Genomic DNA, 18091 nt, shown 5'->3' on the forward strand with positions numbered 1-18091 from the left:
ACTATAGGACCACTATCCTGCTATACTGGAGAGACATTATATTTGAATAAAGGAAATTCAGAGCAAAAGTTTGTTTTCCAAGCATAATGCGACTTTGGCACTCACATTTGGGTTGTGTCAATTAGATGACAGTGTAACTCCTCACCATTAGCTTTAACCAGTTCTTGAAATTCTTCCATAGTTGTGGATAGTTTAGAGTCCATTTTGAACATAACCCAGAACTCTGTAATCCAATACCTATTGCACATTGAAAATACAGAAACACAAAAATAAAGGTTTTGCTCTAACATCAGCAAGGCTGAAATTTAGATAGTTGCTCCTGTTTATGAGTTATGTTTCTTCTTGACCAACTTCAGGGGATAAATCTTGCTTTTAGATGCTTTTGCTAGGCCACCTTGATTTTATCAAAAATCAGAATTTCAAGATCAAAAATGAATTAGAAACTACCTGTCTTAATGCTGTATAGAACTATACTACATAAATGTTTGCAAAAAATTCAATATTAAAATTTCTGGTTTCACATTAAATCTAGATAATATGCATGCTGATTTTTTCTTCATGAACTTCTAGATAATTTTATATACCCCTTTAAAACTTGAAATTATTTGGTCTGGACATAAAAAAATGCACTATGGTAGTTGGAATTTTATCTATTAACTGAAGAAAAATTTACTAATTAAATATATTTAATAGTTTACAGATGACTCAGTCTCACATGCACAAAATATTTTCCGAGAACTACACTTTTCTATGTTGGGCATTCAAATTGTTTCAGTTATATATTTTATATTTCAATTCCTATAGGTGACTTGTCACCCACTGTGGTGGCTTGACCCTGGCCAGCAACTAGGTATCCACCCAGCTGCTTGCTCACTCCTTCCCCACCCCCCCCCCAGCAGAATCACGGAGAGAATAGGAAGGGCAAAAGTGAGAATAATGTGTGAGTCAAGATAAAGACAGTTTAATAACTGAAAGAAAAAAGCTAACCAAACAAAGAAGTGATGCAAAGGCAATCACTCACTATCTCCCACAAGATGCCCAGCCAGTATCTGAGCAACAGCTACTTTGGAATGACTACCCCCCAAGTTTTTATTGCTGAACATGATGCCGTATGGCATGGGAACACCCCTTTGGTCAATTCAGGTCAGCTGTCCTGCCTGTGTCCCCTCACAACCTCAAGTTCACCCCCAGCCTACAGCCTGCGGGGGCAGAGTGAGAAACAGAAATTGCATGCTGTGCAATCACTGTTCAGCAATAGCTAAAACGTTGGTGTGTTTTACTTACAGATGCAAAGCACATTATCATAGGGGCTGCTATGAAGACAGTTAACTCCATCCCAGCCAGACCCACTAGACACATGCATGTAAAAATCTGTGCTTGTTGGAAAAATGGAAATGCACGTTCTTACAGATGCATGTATGTATGAATTTGCCTAGAAGCAAAAATGCTCCCAGATCTCATACAATACCAAAGCATTCTGACCTAACCAGTAATCTGCTTTGAGATAATAAAATCATCACTACTTAAAACAAATTTTACCTTCCTGTTACTACTTATTTCCCATTTTGTATAAAAAAAGTTGCATCTTTTTTTCCTCTGTTCTGTTTTCTGTAAACTGAGATATCAAACTTTACTATACTTAATTAAAAAAAAAAGTGATCTGGAATCATTGCAAGTGACTAAGTAGAATTACTAAGGAGAATTACCTACAGAATGCAATAAAGTTTTGCTTAATATAAGCAATATAGCTGCAATATCCCACTTTTTTTTTTTAATAGACCTATATAATATTAGACACAATGCTACCAATTCCTGAGCACTGTCAATTTTCACTGATGTTTAAGATACAGATTCGTACAGACTCAGTTCAAAACTGTGACCCAACAATTCATGCGCTGACTTCAACAGATCTGCACAAAGCTGGTTGGGCCTTTTTGTGTAATGCTGCTAAACTGAACCTTGAAAAGCTGAAGCAGTATAGCTGTTTCTCTTTTTAATGTCAGCTTAAGATATGCAAAATTATTCTTAGGTATGGCACATGGATAGCTGCAGACTAATAGCTACCAAGCAAGAATATTCTTACCTCACAAAATAGCATATCTTCACACACAGCATAGAAGATTTATTTTCTAAAGCATTAAGATAGGTAGAAAACTGTTAAGGAAAACCACATCCATTCACATATGACATGAAATGTAACATGCTTGATGATTCCCTATCTGTAAGCAGTAGGAATCATTCTACTGATGGCATATAATATCAGATTAGGGTTAGCAAAAGTTTATTGCAAATATGACTACTATGAGTAATACTGATGTAACTGCCCAAGTACTGAATAGTGTTAAGTAACAAAATGATTCAGCTTTCTACAGGTGTTTCTTTGCAACATGCCTCACAATTTCTAATAAAACTCATGCCCTTGCACATCTCACTAGAATTTGAAACAGTAATACCAAATTTATCAATTACTGCTTTTATGAAGAAATCCTTTTCAGTTAATTACGATTCACTGGAGCTTTTCCCAAAAAGATGCTATTTTCCTTTAAACATAACCAGTTGTATACAATGGGAGAGAAAAATGTGAAATGCCTCTCCTTGCTAACCTCACCTTCCTAACTGCGCAACAGTTTTCATTTGATTTGCTGTATAAATAACTGGAAAGAAACACCCGGATTTTTAGTCTATTAGCTCTATAAAACAATTTGTGATATTGTAGCCAATATATTTTGAAGACATGGAAAATCCATTTGGAAAATGTATTATGCATATCTTGATTCTTCTGCTGTAGATTACACACATATTTTCAGTACTAAAAAACATAATTCAATGAAAATACTTTGTGGATCCTCCCACAGCCTGATTGAAATTAACTGCATGCTAAATCTACTGCAACTGACGGAACATACCATCCACAATTTAAGCACCCATATTAAGTGCTTAAATTAGGCTGACTATAGAACTAGTGAGGTCTGAATAAGTTCCCAAATATTCTGAAGGGCCCTGAACTGAATGTCTGAAGTTAGATTGCTTACAAATCATCCATAACTATCTAAAATCACTCACATAATTTAGGGGATGGAAAATGGTGAAACCAGGACATTTGCAAGGTTTTTCAAAATACAAGAACCCAGACTATCTGATCAATTCAAAACCGTCTTTACCTTTCAATATTTTTACAGGGAGCTATACACAGAGCCAAAAACCAAGCTTGCAAAATATGCAAGTCTGATAAAAGTTTGAATCACTTCTCTGACTGTAGAAAACGTTACTTCTCAGAAACATGCAATTACTTCCTTCCATTTTCAAAGAGTGCATGAGCCTAAGTTAAATGCAACACTACACCACAGTTGTAGCTTAGCACACTTGATCTAACACTTGTGGTTAGAGAAGCAGCAGGACAGTCAGAATCCAACACTACAGTAACACTCTGTGGTAAATGACGCTGCTTTTAAAACCCAGAAAGATACAGAATCTGGGGGAAGAAAGAATTATCTGAATTAAATTGTACCAAAATTGGCTAGAGATTCTTAGCCTGTCAGGTCTGCTTCCTGTGCTGTGCTCATCTAATTAGGAGTAAACATTTTGTAAAGCTAAGAAGTCAGGTAATATATTCCACAATTCCTAAGAAAAGCTAGTATTGCCAATATGATCTAGTAGCTTTGTTGTGAAAAACCTAATGAGCCAGAAACACACATGTATAAGTCCAGGCAGTCACCTCAAAATGGGAACAAATGGGAAGGAAAAGCTTATGATTTATTTCAGTGCATTGTAATTTTGAGTGTGTGAGTGAGAAATAGTATTTGTTGAAAATTTTCATCTCCAGATGATACAATCAGAGTATTTTCAAAAATTACACTTCTGTTCTTTGCTCTTCTACTTGTATGGAGGACAGAAAGAGATCTGAAACTTAGGCCCAGGTTCACAGTACCTAACTGAGGTGCCTACGTTAATCTAATACCTGCTAGGTAGTCCCTCCATGGCCAATGGACAGTGATTTATGCTACTTCAAATCTGAATTGGAGTTTCATCTTTTTCTCTGTGGATGATAAGCTAAAGCAACCAACCAAAAAAACCCAACCCTAAACCAAACAAAAACACACTATACAACCAAAACCTGTAAAGAACAAGTATATTGTTTAATGAGTAGAACAGTAATACACCCATATATTAAATATCCTCTACTTATCCATTTCAATGTTGTCAAGTTATCTAATATTACCTTAACAGCAGGTGAATATTACAAAGGATATAGATCAATGAGTTTCTGGAGCATGTCTGCAGAGGAGATGATAAACTGATGCATGGCCAGAATTATCTTTAGCAGCTGGTTGTTTTGATATGCATTTCCTTCTAAATCTGAAAAAAAAAAAAAAAAAAAAAAAAAGGAGTATTCATATTGAAATCTTGGTATACCTTGGTAAACAACTTGCAAAAGGCTTTTTCAGAACACTAATTCTAATCAGGCCTGTTCACCTACACTATTTGAAAGATAGCAGTAACTTAGTAACTTAGGAAGTGCATCATTGTTCTGATGAGAGCTATATATCAACAACTTTATTTCACTACCAGGATTTGGAAGATCCTTACAAAAAAAAAAAAAAAAAAAAAAAAAAGGCAGTTATGTCTCAAAAGCACTCAAAATATCCAGATAATTATACATCATGATCTCAGCCCAGCAATGCACTTAAATGCTTAGCTTTAGGCAGATGAGTATAACCTTTGAAACAAACTAATGAATTGCAGAGCAAAAGAATTCAGTTACTGATCTACACCAGTCAGTCAGTGGCATGACTGAACTTATCAAACAGAACGGTGATATTCTTAAGTGTTTGTGAGGCTTTTTGTACAACTGACATACATAACACTAAAGTACGTGCACAGGTTAGGATCTATACCTAGATGCACATGGAACAAGATATAACGTATGCAGAAGCCCAGAGGTTAACCTATGCATACTCCTGTTGCTGGACCTAAATGTCCCAACACATTTCCTTGAACTATGCGCTACAAGGATTTCACTTGAAGAAGGTTTTTAGACTACATCTATCTTCTGGGTCTTGTGGGGGTTTTTTCCATATTCAGAAAAGATCAAGGACATCGAATGTAACAATGTTTAAAATAGTTTCCATTTCTGTAACAAACACAGTAGTGAAAGTGTTTGTAAACATTAACAGATGATGTTTTCCTACAGCCTGCCATGAGAGAACCTAAGTAGCTTGAACTGCAATTAGACGCCATTTCAAACACAAAAGAAAATTTACCTTTTTGAATAATTTTAAATACACTGTCCTCTATGAGGGCAAATGTACTTGTCACTTAAAATAGCAATAACAGAAACAATATACAGAAACAACGCACAATAAGGCAAAATGGAAGAGGTAGGTGAAACAGCAGATTTGCAGCATATGAAATGGCATCTATTACTAGAGGGGAAAAAAAAAATTTTAAATTGCACAACACCAAAAGGGAACATTAAACTTAGCCCACTTGCAAAACAATATAATCCATGTTAGTCATTCAGCAAGAGTTTCCATGCCTTTCTACAGGAAGGTATCAAATGTGAAAAAAGAACCCCAAGCCCAGGTCTTTCCTTTCAAACAATACATTGGATCTTTGGTAGAACTAATAAAGCCTGATTTCCTCTAGATCTGTCTCCTCTGTTCTTCACTCCACAATAGTCCTATTCATGCCCTTTATCACTATACTCTCCCCTGAAAGTCTTTTCCTTCTCTTCCTCACAACAATGCCATAACTCCTCACTCATGCTTAAAGCTATCAGCTACACAAAAGCTTGAATCCAGGCTGACTGGCCAGACAGGAAATCAAATCAAACCAGTGCTGGTCTCGCACAGCTGCCCCTACACCAATGTGGGTTCTGATCTGGATGTCTCTCTTCTACACAAGCAATTCTTTGAGATTCCTATCTTTCCATTAAATTTAGTTTAAGCTGGCAGACAGGCTGACTATTTCATGCAGAGTAGATACAGTTTAGTAGGAAGGTGACTCAGAATGGCCTAGATCTGTAGTTTACAAGTGAAGTTATTGTTTTAGCTGACTGTTTGAAGCCCTGAAAGCAGAGGATATGCTGGGTATCATATACCTGGTGTGGGTAATTTCATTCTTCTAGCAAAAGCTTAGTCAGTTTGGAGGAAACTTCATACAATAAAGAGTCTTGAAATACCTACAGCCAGCCTCTCAGGCAAGACAGGCAGAAAAATCCTGATCAGTAAATTCTGGCAGAGCCTATGTGAACATGCATCAACCCACTCAGCACTATCAAGCCCAGAATGAGAACTTTATGCATCAGGTGATCTTCAACATTGAACACGAGACACCACTTTCTGAATCTATCTTCTGTAGTTATACTTAAATTGTAAGGAGCAATTCTACTTACAGCGATATGGGCGAGGGGAAAGTCTGCTTGTCCTATAGCCCCATAAATGAGACCCCAAGTAACTAAAAGTTCTTGAGCTGCCTTTTGACTTATACTACAAGTTCTCAGTTTTATAGCATGAACCGAAGTTTATGCGTTCCTTGTTCGTGTTCTCACATAATTTCATTCATTACCTAGAGAATCTTTCCGGGATATAAACTGCCTAGGTATTACACCAGGTGCACTGAGGGCAAAACAGCAAAGTATTCATCCAGAGAAGTAGGAAATTTGCAGAGGAAGGCTGGGACATCAGAAATCAGTACTTATTCAGGCCTTTAATATTTGGCATTTTGTACTCTTCCAGTGTCTTCAGGAAGACTAAAATTATTTTAGGCCTTGGACACAGAGGTCTGTAACAATTTTCACCCATTTTAAAAAAACTTGGTGTTCTGTCAGAGCCTCCATCCAACAGCTCTTGTTTAATCAGAAAAGCAGTTCAATATATCCTTAACTTTGAAGCCAAATCGTCATGTGCACACATACTATTAAGTATACACAGCTGTAATTAAATCACCAGGCTTTCAGAAGTGCTCAATATAGATCATCTCCAGCTAACAAAGACAGCATATAACTCTCTCTCCTAGCAGTTTCTCCTTTGTGCATATTCCAAAATCCTCTGCCATGACATAACACAGGTACCACTTGGTACCAGGTTCCAGATTGAATTTCTGTCCTCTAGAAGGACTCTTTTCCATTTTACAATTCAGAGAAAAACAGTATGTTCTGACTACTACTAGTGATTAGGTCAACACATTTACGGTATTTTCTTGCATAATGAAAGTGCATTTGTGCTTCACAACATTCAGACCTAATTATCTCACAACAGAGATAGACTTCATTATGACGACATGCAATTATTCTGCACGCATGCAATTATTCTGCACGCATTAAAGCAGTACTAAGTTTTGTGCTGTCCATTCTCTCACCCAACTAAAAGGCTTATCTCCACAAAGAAAACCATTGTATTAGTGATGGTTTAAAAACCAAAATAAACACCCTGCAGAAAAAAAACCCCTTAAGGTTCCCAGTACAGTTCAGCACTTAACAGCAAGCCTGCATGGAACTGTAGCAGCACACAATTTTACAAACACGAGCAGTATCAAATATGTAATGTCATCTTCCTGCCCAGTTTTAAAAGGAAGGACTTTTCAAGTGCATACACCATGATCCAGCAGGTGTTACTAAACAGAAAAATATTGAATCTGATTCCTCTTCCATCTGTATTTCCCAAATTCATAATTCAAAAAAATCCATGGAGTTAAACGGCTAAAAATGGGCCTTAGGTGAGCAGAGACTCCAGCTCAGTTTCAGTTTCAGAACTGTCACTAGGTCTTTCACATCTCTGACCACTAGGTCACTTCTTTTCAGAGAGCTAACCTGCTAAACGTAGCTGCGTGTAAGGAAGTAACAAAAGCAGTGGTAAACTATCTCTGTGCAAACGGCGGAGCCAATAAGAGGGCTTTCCTGACTGCGTTGCAAGTGTCTCTGAATGCCTCTGCAGCATTGTCCTGAACCTCCAGCAGTTTGTTTTAAAACTTTGAGACTCATTTTCACTTCCGTTTGTATACCTGTTTCTAACCACACACCCTGCTGAGCAAAAACCACTAAGTGAATACTAAATAAAGTGGAATGGGTGTGTTTCAGTTAGTTGATTTACCTTAAAGCAAGCTGCAAAATACTGCGTAAGCCTTAGTTTTGTTTCACTGCACCAAAATACAAATAACCCAATGGTTACACGTTTTTCCTCCTCTAAATGCCTTTATTGTACTAAGATGTTTTAATAAATATTCTTTGAAACAAACAAGGAAGCAGGAGTTGAATATAATTTTCCAGTACTTCACTACATGAGTCAAAGCACAAAGACATTTAGGGCTAAATATTTTATTATCTACATAGTAACACAAAGCTGCTAAAAACTACAATTACAAAAGTTCCATTGCATATGCGAGACTCAGAACGCACAAGGGTAAGAACATCATAATGTAGGCCCATCAGCCACTCTATTGCACAATCCAATTGGTGGCTCCCTGTAATCTATGACTTAGAAATAACTGAAGTATCACTTGTTCCTAGAATAGTTGAAAGAATCGAAGTACTCAAAGGCCAATAAGCAAGGCTTTAAGAGCACACTGCCCGCTTTTCACCAGGTCCTGATGGCCATGAAGCCTGTGGTAAACACACTTAACAGAAAGAGTATGTTCAATAGAGAAGATCATTGTACTGAGACCTTCCCACTCATGAGTGCAATGATAAAGGCAACAGGAAGAATGCCAAGGATGTCTTAACTGAACTGAATTTTGCAAGAAAGAAAAGTTAGCTTTTCTAGGTCTAAGAGGCCTTTATTTCATAAGCATTGTCTTTGTTTCATAAGCAGGCTCCAACTCTATCACTTAGTGTACAATTTGAAATGAATCAGAAATTAGTCACAGAGCACTGACATCACGTGATCAGTGACTAAGCTACTAAGAACATGAATAATTTCTTTAGAACATGAATAACTTCTTGTAAACTCCCTTAAGTCTTCCAGTGGTTATCAAAAAGTAGCACCAGAAGCAATGCAATGCAAGAAAGCATCAAGCAATTGCCAGGCAGTCTTATTAAGTGCAAAGCTGAAAGTCATGGGTTGCTATACTGATGTGCTACATCGAATTCTTCAAGATTTCTGCAAAGTGTTTTTTTTTCTGGTGGCTTAAAGATGATGGCGTGGAGATGATGTTATAAATTTCTGCAAAGATTACTAAAGCAGCATGTGATTTGAAAACTGAGGGAACTGATGTTCTTAAGGTCTCAAAGACTTCGATGAAGCACACAGACATGTCTGAAATCTGGAGGTACATGTGGGAGTACACGCTAGGGTTTAGTGACTGAACTGAAACAGCCATAAGTCAATGTCTCTGCCCCACATGAGAGGTGCAGTACTACGAGACAATCTTAGAATGGCTAGAAGCAACCAAATTTGAATTAAATATTTCATGAGTATTTCATGGATACTTCCTGGAACTTCCCTTCACAAACAGGAAACACTGTTCCCCTTCAGCTTAAAACTTACACAACACATAGTAGTCTTCTTACTACAGATTTATTATTGCTGTGTTGGAATTTGGTACCCTGTCATTTAACTCTCTTCATTAAATTGATCACATTTGGTCAGAATCAGATTCATAAGAAGCCATCACCCTGCTCATCAGTTATGACACCATTGAGGGTCAGCAAGCACTTTCAACTTAAACTAGGGTGTTTACTTTTTGAATTGGAAATAGTCTTTATTTTTTAATGACAGCTGAAAGCTCAGATGATGGCAGAAATCAGGGCTAGGAGCTAATGTACTCTATTCCCCTGCTCCAGTGCAGAATCAGCTTTCTCAAAGCCAGTATGCTTCAGAACCAGTTTAATCTGTTGTTAAAATTCTACAGTGATGAGGATTTCACAGCCTCTGTAGGTGACTTATTCCAGCACTTGAGCACATCCGTCATTAGACTCCTCCTTACCATCTAATCAAAGACTTCAGGCAACTTGGGCAAGCTTAAGCACATTATGCCTGGCCCCCAGCAGACAGAAAAAACACTCTCTGTCCATTATCAATATATTTTCTCTATTTAAGGATTGCTCCCCTTGTCTCTTTTCTGAGCTAGGAAACACCAAATTTGTCAATTTTATATAGGTACATAATACCTTTATATATATATATACATTTTTATATATGTAAATGTACATATATAATGTGTGTATTTATATAAAAAAATAAAAATAAGCACACATATCCCTCTACGCATGCACTTCTATCCTTAGAGTTTCTGCAGTGGTACAATATCATTAAACTATCTTCAGTTTTAAAATCCATCTTCCCATTCAGATCCTTTTCTGAAGAAATGCTATATATCAAGGATTTTACCTTACTGTTTTCACAACTGATTACCCTAAGTGTAGAACTTTGTACTTCTCCTTAATGAATTTTTCTTTATTTCAGATCAGTATTTTAAGTGCGTAATATCTTTCAGAAATAACTTAATTACAATGTCCTTACAAAGATGACACACTAATTAGGTAAAAGAATTATTGTTTTAATTTTAGCTGAAGCAGAAAGCAGGTGGAGTCTTAAGCTCTCCAACTTACATTTAATTCTATACAGGATGGTGGTGTTCCCTCTCATGCAACTAGAATGCTATAATGTTTAGCAGACAGTACCAAAATACTCAGGGAATTGCGCTAAAGCTTTTTTTTTTTTTTAAATTGGCTTATTGTCCATACATGCTTGTAACTATTAAGTGAGTAATACATAAATTTATTTACACAAGTAATTGGTCTTAGGAGGAAAACTCCAAAATTAAAATGAGAACAAATCAGTATTTTCCAGAGAGGAAAGAATCATACTACTTTGTGATCAATCCTGCACCAACAGAACCCTAAACAAGCCAAGTAAACACAGATGTTGGAAGAAACCCTATAAACTTGACACTTCTCCAAGTCTACTTCCCCCTTCAAATTCCCTACAGAATGTGGGGGGGGAGAACCCACTGCTGTTCCTCCAAATACTCATTAACAATGCAGATATATTCAAGACACAAGTGAGTCTAATATGCATCCAAAAAGGATAATAAGACTGTACTATGTGAGGGTAGGGAACATTAGGGGAGAAAAACCTCAAGGGAAAGCCATTACCCTCTCTCAGAAATAGCTTTTGGGAAGCTACATCTTGCAGAAAGAACTCTGGGTGGGTAATTCTTTGAAATGAAAACAAGAAGATAAAAGCTCTTGTCAAGGCGAAATGGGATGATTTTGAAAAATTAAAATGTACTTCGAGAGAAACCAAATGAAATGTGGGTGGAAAGCATTCCATTAGCCTTGGAAATTCAGATCAAGTACACAGAACAAGATAGAAAGTTCACACACACACACCCCCCCCATACATTGTCCTACAGCATGTTTAAAATATTGATTTTAGCAAATTTAGATGAGAACTTTTTAATCAAATAGTCTTTTCCTCCAAAGCCTACAAAACATCATTTGAGTGTTCAAGATTTTTTCAAAGCTTTAAATCACGATACTGGAGCCACGTGCAGCTTTTGAGCTGCAGGCAACTCTTAAATAATTCAACTGTAATGCCTGGCCACACAGCTGGGGTGGCATAAGCACGGATAGATAAGACAAATGAGACTCCTGGAACAGAATCAGAAACTTCTGAGGCCGGTATCACTATTTGACCACTGAACCCAGCTGCATGCTTCACACTTATTCATCCCACAGCTGCAGGGTTTTATAACAAGCTTCTCTCTAACTGCATGATTGATCCTGGGGCAGCCAGTTATCAGATCCAAGGAAGTATGAAGTCAGCCCCATCCAAAGATTCAAATTGTAACAGACTAGCAGACATCAAGTTGCTTTCCTCTCAGGGACTCGAAGATGTTGCAGATCACTTAGATCCCAGTTCCTGGCCATGATTTTCATTACTGATGCATGCTCCAACTCTACTCCTGCTCGAGTATTTCTGACTTACTGTTTCATGTTTCCCTCCCTTACACACCTCAGCTTTCTAGTCTTTTCTCTAACTTCCAGATATATTTCTAGTATTAGTGTTTACAGACTCTGGCAAAGTAGCTTCTAACCCAGCAGATGGGGCATGCCTTTTCACAACTGCCCCACCAGCAAGTAGGCTGGCGGTGGGCAAGAAGCTGGGAGGGGACACAGCTAGGACAGCTGACTCCAACTGACAAAACAGATACTGCACACCATATCATGTCATGCTCAGCAACAAAAACTGAGTTGAAGTTTGCCAGGGCTGCCATTGCTCGGGGACTGGCTGGGCATCAGTTGGCTGGGGATGAGCAATTAGGTTTTTTTCACATCACATGTTTTTCTTGGTTTTGTTTGGGTTTTTTGGTTGTTGGTTTTGTTTGTTTGTTTGTTTTAAACTTATTAAACTCTCTTTATCTCAACCCATGAGTTTTCTCACTTTTACCCTTCCAATTCTCCCCCCCATCCCACTGCAGGGGCTGGCGGGGAGGGGGGGTAAGCAAGCAGCTGTGTTGTGCTTGGCTGATGGCTGGGGTTAAACCACAACAGTTCACCCTTAGACTGAAACATCTCTTGTTCACCATGGACGAAAAGAACCAAAGTTTAAGAAATGAACAAACAAACAAAAACCCCCAAACCCCCCCCGCAGCTTCATTCCAAACTTAAAAAACATACCTAATCACCAGGTACTGCTATCAAATTATCTGCATACAGAAGCAGCTTCCCAATTGCCAATTCAAGCTAGCTGCAGTATGCCAAATTTTCAGAGAAACATTCCCACATGTGTTCAAGTGTAAGCTTTATTGGCCCCATTGCATCAGCTGGTCTAGTTCAGAGCAAGAGTCTTATGCCTCCCAAGTACTGTTGCAGGGCATTTGTTAATATTACTAATAAAGGTATCTGATTGTTTTCTATGTTATTCAACCTAAGTACTTTTTTTTCTTTTTTCTTAAATGCACACTTTTAAAAGAGTAACACTACACACTGGAGACCAACATTAAACATAACTGGTTCTCCTGAAGGAAGAGAGAAGACAATCTCACCCATACCCAAAGTGAGTATTTTGAGGGTGAATCTTTTTCCCCCAAAAAATGTAAAGGTTAAAATAGAAAAGAAACTCTTGACATCTCACGCTGTTCTCTGCCGGAGGAGTTCCGTATTTCCAAAGAAAGATATTACTGCATATCTCTAAATGATCTTTCGACACTATACAGGCGGCACAAGGCACTGAATTTTTCTGAACGTGACCTCCATATACATTTGATTATTAAAACTGCAGTGTTTAGGGATTCCTAAAGTCATCACCAATGCAAGTGTAATCTTAATAGCTCCCAACAGGTACTCTCTTATCTTTGCCTTTTGCCAGTGGTTGCACTTGGACTGTCTTACCTCAGTAATGGGGGGAAAAAAAGTGATATCATGTTTAGAAAGTTACCTTAGCTTTTAACCTCCAGCCCGTCCTGCATAACAGAAAGATCTACTGAACTATGTAACAGTCTAAGGGAAGCCCCTTATTTTTCAGACTTAAAAAAGCAATGTAAAAACATGTCTTCACACTTGGCGATACACAGCAAAACACTAAAAGTCTTCACACTAAAGCACACACAAACCAAACCAAATAACATAGGAAGTAAAATGCATGGGGAAGCCTAAAGAACAAGTGACTTATTTCTTGCTTCAACTTCATACATAGATTGAGGAGGAGAAAGAATTAAATTCATACAACATCCTCAGGAGAATGAATTATTTTCTATTGCTATCTAAGCTTTTTTGCATTGCTAAATAAAAGTTATATTTTTTTTCTGAAGTTATATTTAGAGGTATGAAGATAGAATTTTCTATCACATCGCTGTGGTAAATATAAGTAAATGGGAGACTGCTTCATAAAGCAAGAAGTCTAAGTTTTCTTCATTTTCTTTTATTACTTATTTCTTGACTTTGGAAAATTATATTGAAAAGACTGAAGTCAAATTAGCTAAATGGAACTTTAAAATATAAAGATATCTAAGTTGCTTGTCTTTGGGAAAACTTTTTCCACAGACATCAGGTTAAAAATGAAATCTATTTTCATTTTGGTACAATCACAATTAACTTTAATAGTTAGCTAAACAGCACTTAGTGTTCTCCAGAGCAGTAACTACTCTTCTGTTCCCACAATGTCATGCATTCTACAGAGCCGTAATGACTCTTCTGTTCCCACAATGTCATTAATTGATCATTAACATAGTTTCTCTTGCCAAGCAACACTAAAGTTTCTGCACCGTATATGACCAAATCGCACCCAGATTACTTAACACACAATGATCAACAACATTTTAATACGGAACAATACCATGAACAAACTTTAAGTACTTTTGGGGGGTCTGGAGACCTCAACATTCAGCCTAGGCTTCAGGGGCAAGGGGTGGAACCCTGCAAGTTTGTGGAGCATAAGATAAAAACAAATGCCTATTCAGGCAAACCTAACAGAAAAAAGTAAATGACCAAACTTGCCTTCTGTGGGTGTGCATATGCCTCGAAAGATGTAACTGCTTTTGAGTCAGAATTCTATGTTAGAATTTGGTATATGGTAAATTTGGTAAAAGGATAAACTTGGTACTTGAACTGTGATTGTTTTACTAGTTATTGTATATTTTAACTAGACTGGAAGAAAGTACTTATGTTAAGAGTAGAATAGGTTTTTCTAGATAACTGAAAGCAGAAAAACTGGATAGAACTTTCAAATTTTCTGTATTTTAGAGAAGATGGCTACAGTTCTCCTAATGAGTTAACTTGCCTGTTTCATTGTTTGTAAAATGGATGCAATACTTACCTGGCTTTCAAAGAATTCCTAAGACTCGATATATTTTTGCATGATATTGATACAAAGTTGAGCTATAAAAATATCAGTTCATAGAACTAGACAGCTCTGCTAATGTAGTTATTTTTTTATTCTAGAAAATGTTAACTATGATTAACTTGTACAGTTTTAGGCAGCTAGCACCTAGGAGGCAACCAGCACCAGCACCTTTGCCAGATTTCTGATTTCTGTCAAAACAATTCTGTGGCATCTTTCATCCAGATCAGTCTGGAAGTGGTTTCCAGAGTTTCTAAGGTTTGTTTACAAACATCTCTATCATACATTGAGGCAACAGGCTAGCTTAGCACTGATCAGACACTGCAGAACAATTTGCATCACAACCTCCTCTTACACCTAGCTGTCCAAGAGTATTATGACCATTAGAAGTTGCAAATTGCACTAGGTTCACCTAAATTCTATTAATAACATTGCTAATCTTTGAGGTTATGATTTTTAACTGCTTTGAAAAGTACTAGCCATGGGCTTAAATCTTATTTTAATCTTTTTTTTTTTCATATTGAAGATTGACGTAGCGGTATAAACAACTAAATCCACTGCAAACAGTTTATTGTGGCTCATCTTCCACACAGAATTATGCTACACGCTCTGGGAAATATTTCGGTTGCTCTCCTAAAGCACTTTACTTACATCTCTCTTAAGAAACCAGACACAGGGACACTACATGGCAACATGCATTTAAAGATGATGTTTCATTATTTCTTTTTTCCATTGAGCACATTCATCTTGTCTAGCAGTAACTGAAGTGCCTGAATTGTAGAATAAGCATAGGTCTTCTGTGGGCTACAACATACATGCTTCCAGTACTCAAAAGTAAGAGGCGAATGAGTAAGATCTCGCACTCAAAGGTTAAGGACAGAAATACCTTCATAATATTAAAATTTTGAGATCTTAGGGATTTCTCAGCTCTTAAATGACCCTCAGATGTTTTTAGGAGGACACAAGTGTTTGTATGAGTTATGACTTTCAAGTGCACTCTTGGAATTGTTTGTTAGGTAGTTCTAAGTAACACTTCAGGGACATAGCAAATTGACACTATGCTGAAGATACATTTTGTCCCAATTGCAACAGAGTTTTTAAACACTTGTAAAAACAATTTAAACAAATGTTTTGTGTAGGCACAGAAAAGGCCCTCTGACCCTACATGGTCTATAAGCTTGAATGCATGTTAAAATAGTTCATCCAATACTTGAAAGCTGTATTTGTTTAAAAAAATAAGCACACTTAAACCTTACTCAAGATTAAAAAAAAAAAAAAAGTACATTTATAAGATAAAGAGAAACGCTTACAGTCAAAGGAATGAAACAGGGACCTCTTACCATGCACAAACATGTAGTGAAGATACAAATACAAAAAAAGTATCTGCTAGAATAGAAACTGACTTGCTAACACATAGTCAGAACATCAAGCTCACAGTAGCATGACAGTCTAGGGTGAAAAGTGTTAGGAACAACTATTATTTCATTTCTGTAGTTAGCAGGTATACAGTTAACAAGATATCCAGTGAAGTGAATGCTGCCGATATATTTTTCGCCTCTGATCTGTAACACTTGCTGGACTAAATATGTTAACATGCATTTATGCAGTCTCACAAAGAATACTGTAAGAAGAACTAGCAAAACATAGGGCTGTGCTACTAGGCATATGCTTCCTGTGTTCTACTGAACTGTCAGCATTAAACAGTTAATATGGCTGTGGACCAGCAAAGCAGACCCTACTCTGCTGGTTTCAACAACAAAGCTGGTAAGTGTCTTCACAGCTAGCAGCAAAGTAGGAGACAAAGCCATATTGACTTTCAGAGAACTGTCTGCCAGTCAAACTACATTCTTTTCCAGGCATTTTATATACTACATAATGGAAAAACATGGATGCAGGGGGTTAAAGTCACTGTTCTACTTACAATTCCACTCCAGAATCACAGTCACTAATGAAGATTTTCTCCAGAATAAATCATCTCCCTCCTGAAGCTGTCATATTCCAAGCCAAGATCTATTTATTACTTCTTTGCTTCCCTGAACTCACAACTTCAGCCATCTTGTTGCCAATTGAACATCTACCTTTAATTTTCTCTTTATGATCTTTCTGTTCAGAATTAACCTCTCTGATGGAGATGTTTCACTGAATCCTCTGTATTTTCTAGTCTTTTCAATGATTTTGCCCTACCTCCTGCTCTTCCACTCTAAGCACTCTCTTCCCTTCTTTGATTTCTCTTTCCTTTCATTTCCCTATTATGACTGCTCTTTCTTTCCACATGATCACTTTTTCATCTTTAAAAGTTATTGTCAGCTCCACTTACATGCTACACTTCCTCTTCTTTTCTAAGGCAATCACATGTGATGCATTTACTTGAGCTCTACAGCTCTTCTTGTCAATCCAGATCATAGCAGTAACAGCATCCTGTAGCTACTTACAATGTTGAGAGATCTTCCAAGTCATGTAGAACGTGTTTTGAATCACTGTCCTATATAACCAAATCTCTTCTCCTTAAACTGATAAGAGCGGTTTCAAGTCTCTACAAATCTTCTCCTAATCTCAGGACCAATACTGCTTTCTAAGACACTTCCTGCCTTCAACGTCCCATCATGCTATTTTTCCTGAACTCTTGCCCTAGCTTACGTCCTGGCTTTTCTGTTGCCTTTTCTTTTGGCAATGGATTTGCAGAATAATTCATCTTACACACCCTGATGCAACCTTTCACGGGATTTGAAGAAACCTCTACTTTCAGCATCTCCTCATCATGCAATTGAATAAACACTGGTGTAAACCTGATCTCTCGGATGTAGTTATCATGAACCACATCTACATGACTTCACACTCCCTCATATGACCCTCACTATTTCTGTCACTAAAGCACATGCCTATCATTCATCAGTTCAAGCTAAAGACAACCAAATTTGAGAGGTGAAAGAACACACACTAATCATCCCAAAGTAGATGTTTAAGGTAATTACACTGAATAAACTTTTGGTCTTTTCTAAAAAAATAAAAAAAAAAAAAAAAGAAAACAAAACAAAAGGCCTCCTAACTCTTTACTTTTGGAATTAGCAGGTAAAACACCACCACTGTGATTTATGCTATTTTGTCCACATTCTAGTGTCATCTTCTACCCAGCACTGTTGTAGACCCACAGACAGTATCACTAACTCCAAGATCCAATCTTTGTTCCTTGCCTCCTCTGCACAGGTTTTGGATTAAGCTTGGCTCTCTAGACAAGACTTGTCTTTCTACAAAACATCCTGGAATTCATTTACAACACCGTGGCAAGCTTAGCTTTCTCACTCTTAACTTCA

The 18091-nt window shown here is 37.3% G+C and overlaps 1 protein-coding gene across 6 annotated transcripts in view; it reads right to left on the minus strand.

Moving 5' to 3' along the window:
- RASGRP1 (RAS guanyl releasing protein 1) overlaps positions 1–18091 on the minus strand; it is a 45962-nt gene that overhangs the window by 21850 nt on the left and 6021 nt on the right. For 5 of the 6 annotated variants that reach the window (XR_005930792.1, XR_003926956.2, XR_005930797.1 and 2 more), the window contains exons 3-5: positions 4251–4356; positions 2084–2146; positions 106–237 (exon numbers count right to left, since the gene is read on the minus strand). Coding sequence is in view for 3 of the 6 variants with exons in the window: in XM_041118286.1 (XP_040974220.1) it covers positions 106–237; positions 2084–2146; positions 4251–4356 (301 nt within the window). In the remaining 3 variants the exon portion in view is untranslated. Of the gene's footprint in view, positions 1–105; positions 238–2083; positions 2147–3958; positions 4012–4250; positions 4357–18091 lie in introns of those variants that run through there. The other variant, XM_030039441.2, reaches the window with a different exon arrangement.

Source organism: Aquila chrysaetos, chromosome 2 (assembly GCF_900496995.4).
Source record: "Aquila chrysaetos chrysaetos chromosome 2, bAquChr1.4, whole genome shotgun sequence".
NCBI lineage: Eukaryota > Metazoa > Chordata > Aves > Accipitriformes > Accipitridae > Aquila > Aquila chrysaetos.